General features: G+C 30.5%; 1 protein-coding gene across 29 annotated transcripts; it reads left to right on the forward strand.

Annotated features, from left to right (window-relative positions):
• The first annotated feature begins 461 nt into the window (after window positions 1–461).
• LOC112716372 (bifunctional dethiobiotin synthetase/7,8-diamino-pelargonic acid aminotransferase, mitochondrial) lies at window positions 462–4911 on the forward strand. Of its 29 annotated transcripts, none has more exons than XR_003160318.3 (11): window positions 462–976; window positions 1096–1306; window positions 1804–1862; window positions 1944–2105; window positions 2188–2323; window positions 2494–2528; window positions 2843–2923; window positions 3471–3523; window positions 4400–4518; window positions 4599–4675; window positions 4770–4911. XR_003160318.3 is itself a non-coding variant. In XM_072205389.1 (11 exons), the coding sequence occupies exons 3-7, from the start codon at window positions 1848–1850 to the stop codon at window positions 2875–2877; spliced, it is 306 nt and encodes a 101-aa protein (XP_072061490.1). In that variant the 5' UTR covers window positions 462–976; window positions 1096–1306; window positions 1804–1847; the 3' UTR covers window positions 2878–2923; window positions 3471–3523; window positions 4400–4518; window positions 4599–4675; window positions 4770–4911. The 29 variants fall into 29 exon arrangements, 19 of the variants coding, with proteins under 19 accessions (XP_072061490.1, XP_072061477.1, XP_072061486.1 ...); XM_072205389.1 differs by having other exon boundaries at window positions 1944–2028; XR_003160320.3 differs by having other exon boundaries at window positions 467–976; window positions 1096–1230; window positions 2824–2923.
• The last annotated feature ends 2364 nt before the right edge of the window (window positions 4912–7275 follow it).

Here is a 7275-nt window from a genome sequence, read left to right on the forward strand (position 1 = left end):
ATAAAGTTATAATTAAAATCAAAGGTTAACAATTTTTAATGTTAATATTAAAAATAATTAGTATTTATTTTAATTAATTTAAGAGGCTCTTTGAGTTAGGAAGAGAGATGTAAAATCATGATTAAGGATGTGTCTAGAAAAAAAGTGTTCGAATTGAAGGCAAGAATTAAGGTTATTAAATTAAAAAGTATATATATTAAAAAAAATCGATAATTTTATATTCGTATTAAACAGGTCTTATGGAGAGGGTAATTATGTCCCTGTCCCCGTCCTTTTCATGTGGATAGGTTCTACAATCTCACCCATAAAAATTTAATATATTTCTATTAAGTTCCAAATCGCAATTAATCGTTACGAATATCTATTTGGCCTTTTTTTTATCATTCCAATTGTTAGCATTCGTCGGTTTATGACGTGGAATTATACCAGCTATTTAGTCAATTCTTAGATAACCAAAGTCCATGTTATATCATTCTCATAAAATTACATGTATCTCACTACAAGATTTCTACTTGTTTATGGGAGTTTTTTTGTGGAAGTTTTATAAAACCTCCATAACATATTTTATGTATGGCAAAATATAAAACCCCCATTGATTAAAGCTAGTTTAAACTTTTTAAGCCCAATTTTCTAAACCAATAACCAATCTCTAACCTACTCTGATTAAACCCAAACAATGCAAAGTTAACTCCAAGAAAAAACTTGTCCAAAAAAATCGAAAAGGGAGAAGATTGAGAATGAACCCTAGATCTACTAGCCGCCGCGGTACTAATCTCTTCGCCATTGTCACCATCAGGCATCAAGCTCACCGTAGCGTCTGAGATCAAAGGGAGAGTAACTGGCAACGCCCGCGACGCCATCCTTCCCAAGGTTCAGGAGCAGGTTTCCATCCTCAACTCCACTTTCTCATGGAAGGAGTCAGATCAAGCCGCCGCCAAGCGCGCCACTCACGCGCTTGCCGATCTTGCCAAAAATGGTAAATCCTCCGTTCCTCTTCCTCGATCTCCTAGTGTGTTGCTCCCTTTGTTTCAATTTTTGAAAAATTCGGTCGTGCATGTCTCTAGGTGTAAGTCCTTCAATGGTTGTGTCTTGCAGAGGAAGTGGTGAACGCGATTATCGAATGAGGAGCTATTCCGGCTTTAGTTCAACAATCAGCACCTCCAAGCTCCTCTCGTCACGGAAGAAGACCTCATTCAAAAGCTGTTGCCATTTGAGCATGAGGTTGAGAAAGTGAGTGCTTTTGCACTTGGACTTCTTGCCGCTGTAGTTGCCGCGTTGAAAGCTTTTGAATCAAGCCACTGTTTTAGTTTGTTTTCTTTTCTTCTTCAGTTTTCATTTGTTTTCGTGTAGAGTGATTCCTGTGGTTGAAGTTCTCTGACTAATTTACTGAACTATTTTATCTATGTATCTTCTATTTTGGTTCCTTACTCTCCAAATCAAATTTGACAGAAGCTGGTAACTGGAGTTAAATTTTGGAGCTGAGCACTTTTTTTCTTTTTGTTTTTACATCTATATATTTACAGAAATCAGGTTAGAATACATATTCAAGAAATGTTCACGTCAGAACAAAGTTAAATATTCACAATTTTTATAGTGATAATTATAGTATTTAAGTATTTTTTAATAATTTGAAGGGTATGAACATTACAACTAACCTGTAATTGTTTATGCTTTCTTTGTAGCTTTAACATGAAAACATGTCCATAGATATTATAGAAGTGATATGAAAGGAATAAAAAGTGAGTTGAAGATAATATCTGAGAAGTTCTTAGTACTATAACTGAAATTTCCTTTCTTTCTCAGGTGAAAGTAGTAATGGAATCAGAGTGCTTAATGCTAAAAACACAATGCAGAAAGCAAAGGTAAGATAATATTAGACTAGTAGTTTAACATGAAAGAATTTTAGCAGGATCAATTAACAAACTTAATATTGTAATTTTCAGGAAAAGAATCTAAAGGGTTACAGAGAGAAGCAACAATTCTCCACAGAGTCTTCAATAACTTCTATGTGTGTGGTGGAAACTGCAGGTGGAGTTGCGAGTCCCGGTGCTTCTGGATCACTTTAATGTGACTTATATAAGTGAATTTGGTGCTCGAGAATTTTGGTACTTTAGTTACAATTTCAATTTCAGATGAATATATGTCTCAATTTATATGTTAATGCAAAAGGCTTGCACATTTTTCTAGGTCCACTATTTGCAATTTCTGGAACAATTTCTGCTTATGAGAGCTTGACTCTTCGAGGTTATGATGTTGTTGATGTTGTTTTGGAAGATCACGGCCTTCTAAACGAGGGTCGAATAATGTCTTATATGCGGAACAAGTAAGCTTGATCATACTAGTTGCTATATTTGCTTTCTGCTTGTTGCATTACATAAAGAGAAATCTTCATACTCTTGAAGGATAAGCTATGTTCCTTATTTTTGTCTCGATTTTTCTTCTGTTTTTCAGTATGATCTCTACTTATATATTGTTGTTCACTTCTTCATGCAGGCTTCCTGTTCTAGTGCTACCCCCTGTTCCAAAAGGTTTGTTTCGAGTGGAATATTTGGTTTCATCCTCAAAACTTTTTTTTTTATTAATTGCCATTTGTCTTTTATTTTTTGTTATTACTATATTTATCTATTTAGTTATTTTTAATAATGCTTCTTAAATCTATAAATTTTTATTTTGCAATACTACGTGGAATATCTTAGGAGACCGAACTATCTTGAACTTGTTGCACTTAGTTTTTATTTTAGAATTAGAGTCATGAATTCGATACAATTACTACAGGTGTTATTATATGGTGATAAGTGATAACTTGTTACTACATGATTCTAGTTTGTTGGTTTTTTTAAAGGCTCAGAGCACAGAAGTTGTAGCTCTGCTATTTGATGCCTGTGCTAGTTGGTGGACTCAAGGACCTAATGCTATATTACAGGTCATCCTCTGTTCTTTCTTTCTTCTTCTTCTTCTCTCTCTCTTTTTCTCTCTCTCTAGCTGGTTATTCTGAAATATGTTCTTTATGTCTTTCTTTTATTGTTGGATGGGATTGTAAAATTGTTGGCTAATACTGGAAAAAACCTTGGTGGTTATTTTGCTTGTAGTAGTGTACTTAGACTTGGTATGTATCTTGCTATTATATGCCAAATCTTTTCAAAGCTTATTAAGAGTTGGATGCACCTTATCTAGTACTCATAAAGTTGTTTTTAATGATGGTGTTTTCTACTTTTATGTCAAATTCTTGTACTCATAACTGTCATGATAGATTCATCTATAGACCTTTATCTACTGAACATAAAGTTTAGAGTACACTTCATATAGAACATACAGGCTTCTATGCTCCTGAAATCTTTTATGGACCTGCTATATAATTTGGCATAAATTTTTGCACTCCTTTGTTACTCTACGGAACTAAGTTATTATTTATTAGGTGATTCCTTTATACTTTCTTTCATTGCTTATGTAAATGTATGTTCTCTCTTCAGATTATGCTTCCAGAAGCTGTTGTAATAGTTATGGCACCAAGAGACGGTTCAACGTAAGGCACATCACAGATGTATCTTGAATTCTTGATTTATAGAGGCATCTCTTCCCTAATAAATTTTAGAAGCACAATTAGAGACCATAAGTTGAAACTTGAAAAGAATGTAAAATCCTTCTTAGAAAAATTAATAAAGGGTAAATTACATTGACATTTTTTCAGTTGTGCTACTCTGGTTTTTAATGACAATTTTAATGTATTTATTTCTAATATTATTAGTTACATTAGATTAAGATTGTTATATTTTTTCTAGATTATATCATTGGAACTGAAGCCATCCACAGTTTGTGAGATAAGTCTGAGAAGTGTTACATTCTAGATTATATCATTGTGCTCAGAGTCTTGTAGCTGCTGTTTCCTCATATCAACTCTACTCCATAATGTGTTGTTCTGCCAAAATAGTTGCTTCTTGGGGTTACTTTCTTCAGAGTAAAATAGTTAATTACAGTGTGTAGCAGATGCTAATCCACACATAACTTATAGAAAGAAGTTCTCAATATTGAACCAATGGGATTAATTCTCGGTCCAATTAAAGTAAATTAAATTGAATTAACAAGAAAAAAGGGGTAAATTTGGGGAAACTAGATAAGAAGCAGGAACTATGCTATTCTTGAGTCATAGAGGGTTTGTCATTCCTGCAAATTGACAAAATCTTGACATCAAGACCAAAATGAGAATGAGAAAACAGAATTCAACAAATTAATGATTATGTATAAACACTTAATGAATGAATTTGATCATTCTTCTCATGTTTTTTGTTCTAATACTTTGTCTATGTTACACCTAGATTTTGCTAGGCATGAACTTCAAATCTACCGTGGACATTCCAATCCAATAGTACCTAGTTAATAATCCTTGTTATGTTATATGTAGGTGAAGACAGTGGCTCGGATTGTGAAAAGTGATGCAAGAAAAGTAATTTGCAAGGAAGCAGAGAGGATCAAACCTGTGGCTGTAGTTCTGGGATCAAGAGGCAGAAGCTTAATTCAGAGGTTTGCCTCTCCATTCCCTCTGCAGTTATCCAATATTGTTCTAAATTTCTGATGCAAGAGTATGTTTCTTTTTTGTTCAGCGTGCTACAGGGAAGTGTTGAAGAGTACTGCTTCCACCACTGCAAAGCAGCACCTGTTGTCATCGTTCCTAGAAAAGGTTTGCAGTGTGCCTCTGTCATTCTTTTCAGGGTTGTATTCTCTTGTAAGTGAGTATTAAAATCTTGAAGGAGTTTCATTTCCTTGATTGGCAGATGCTGGAGATGCATCAATATTGTAGTGAAGCTTTGTACGTATGTCAATTGGCCTTGTTAATATATCTAACAGTCATGTTTAGTGAAATGAAGATTGGTTCTGACTCATTTTCACCAAGAATAAAGATGTTTTCCTTGCATATTTTCACATGTTAACCACTAGCATGTTATTAATTCAATGGTTTAGTAACTCATTTTCTCATTGTGCTGTTTAGACTTTCTTTGATGTTACAAAGCATTTGGACAACTTTATTTTTTGAATAGGTTTATTTGAGTTGCTGTTAGATTCTACTGGTATAAATATACTATTCATTTGTAGTTGTAATTAATGTGACTGAAAAATGATGGTAGTGTACTATATTTTGTTTTGAAGTATTTCTTTTCTTTTAATTTTCTTTTACATTTTTAATGTCTTGTTTAAATATTTTTTTAATAATAAATTATCAGTAGTGTAAGAATAATGTAAATTAATTTTTAAAAATTATAGACAGGTTTGTGAAGGTTTGAAACCTCCACAAAATACCTATTATTTTTAAAATGGAAAAGTCTTTTTGTGGGAGTTTTGAATCGCCAAAAATATTGACCAAAAACTGCCACAAAAATTAAATATAAAACCCCCACTAAATACACACAAAACCCCCCACTGAATAGATTGTGGAGGTTTTTAAAAACCCCCACAAAAGACCTCGTGACACCTCAAATTTTGGGGGTTTTAGAAACCCCCACAAACCATTTGGTGGGATTATAAACCTCTACAAATAAGAAAAAAAACTGCCACAAATAAATAAAAATCTTGTAGTGTCTTATTATAATAATATTAATAAAAAATAAAATGTTTAAATACTAAATGAGTTACATTTTTTATATATATAATAATGACTAATATCACATTTTATAACTTGTGAAATTATATTATAAACTATTGATAAGTTTGGATTATAAATATAAATTGAAAAAATTTAACTATAAATTTAAATGGCCTTGTTTTTAAACTGTATAATTTAATAATTTTTTAATTTCTATAGTAATAATATTAATTCTTCTAACTTTTTTAGGAGACAATGGTTTTCTTAACTAAATTAATTTGTGTTTATTATATTCAATTAGAATAAATAACAAATTATCTATTTTAATATGTACCTTATAAATTAATAAATTAAAATAATCGATATAATGAATTATAATTAATTGATATAAATTATAATAAATTGTGTGATATTTAAATATATAATTAAATTAATTAGTTGATATAATTAATTTACTGTAATAAATTATATTTAATGAATTAAAAGAAATAAATTTATACACTTTTAATAATTAATTGTTTGATATAAATTATAATAAATTGTGTGATCTTTAAATATATAATCAAATCAATTAGTTGCTATAATTAATTCACCGTAGTAACTTGTATTTAATGAGTTAAAAGAAATAAATCGGGAAATACTCTCAAAAGCATACCACGTCAGTTCCATCATTAAGTAGAGAAATCCGATTTTTATATAATAGAATAGATACCAATTTTATTTTTAAATTAATTCAATTAAATAATACCAAAAAGCATCCCATTAAAATGACTCTAACTTCTATTATAATTTGGTCCACTAAATATAGGTTTAGAAATTAAAAGGTGCTTAATAAAACGTTATATTCTTTTGAAAAAATATCTAACATTTCCTAATTAGCTAGCTTTTACCCTAATATATTACCAAAAAGTTTAAATAGGGTAAATCATGCTTCTAAATTGATTAGCTTTCAATAGTACCAAATTGTCCCGTTTTGACTTTCGTTTTCCAAATGACTTTAATAAATGGATATAACTTAAAACAATTTATGATTTATCAGAGAATCCTTACATCGCTTTAACTTAAATTGATTTATTATATCCTATTAAATTGTTTTGCGTAAATTGATTTAGTAAAAAAATAACTTTGTATAATAATTAAGTTTATTTTAAACCGATTTACTAGGATTAAAAAATGTGGATAAATCAAGTTAACTTAAACCGATTTATTAGAAAACTTAACATCTATATAAATTAATGTATGTTAAAAACAATTTACTTTGAGAAGACGTTATAAAATTTGTTTTTACTCGCTCCGACTTATCATTCGAACTTCTATACTCTACCTCCCTTGAGAGAATCCGGCTAAGACCAAGGTAATCCAGCAAATTTCCAGTAAGTAAGGTATTAGTAATGGAGAATAGAAAGAAAACAGATCATCTCTACCGATTGGATGGTGTTACTCATGTAGTCATGTTGTTAGACGTATGCGTGAATAGGTTAGTATTTAAAATTCGTAGTAAAACTATATTAAATTAAAGTTAATTATTAACGTATTAGTTTTAGAATGATTGTAATAATGTTGATAATATTAGTTTTAGAATGATGATAACGGAGTTAAAACACTTTGAGTCTTCAGTTCGCAAAATATTAAACCAATAGTAAAACTTCATCTCAAATTTTGCATATGCAATATTTATCAGAAATCTTTTAGCATCTTTG

This window comes from Arachis hypogaea, chromosome 10 (assembly GCF_003086295.3).
Source record: "Arachis hypogaea cultivar Tifrunner chromosome 10, arahy.Tifrunner.gnm2.J5K5, whole genome shotgun sequence".
NCBI lineage: Eukaryota > Viridiplantae > Streptophyta > Magnoliopsida > Fabales > Fabaceae > Arachis > Arachis hypogaea.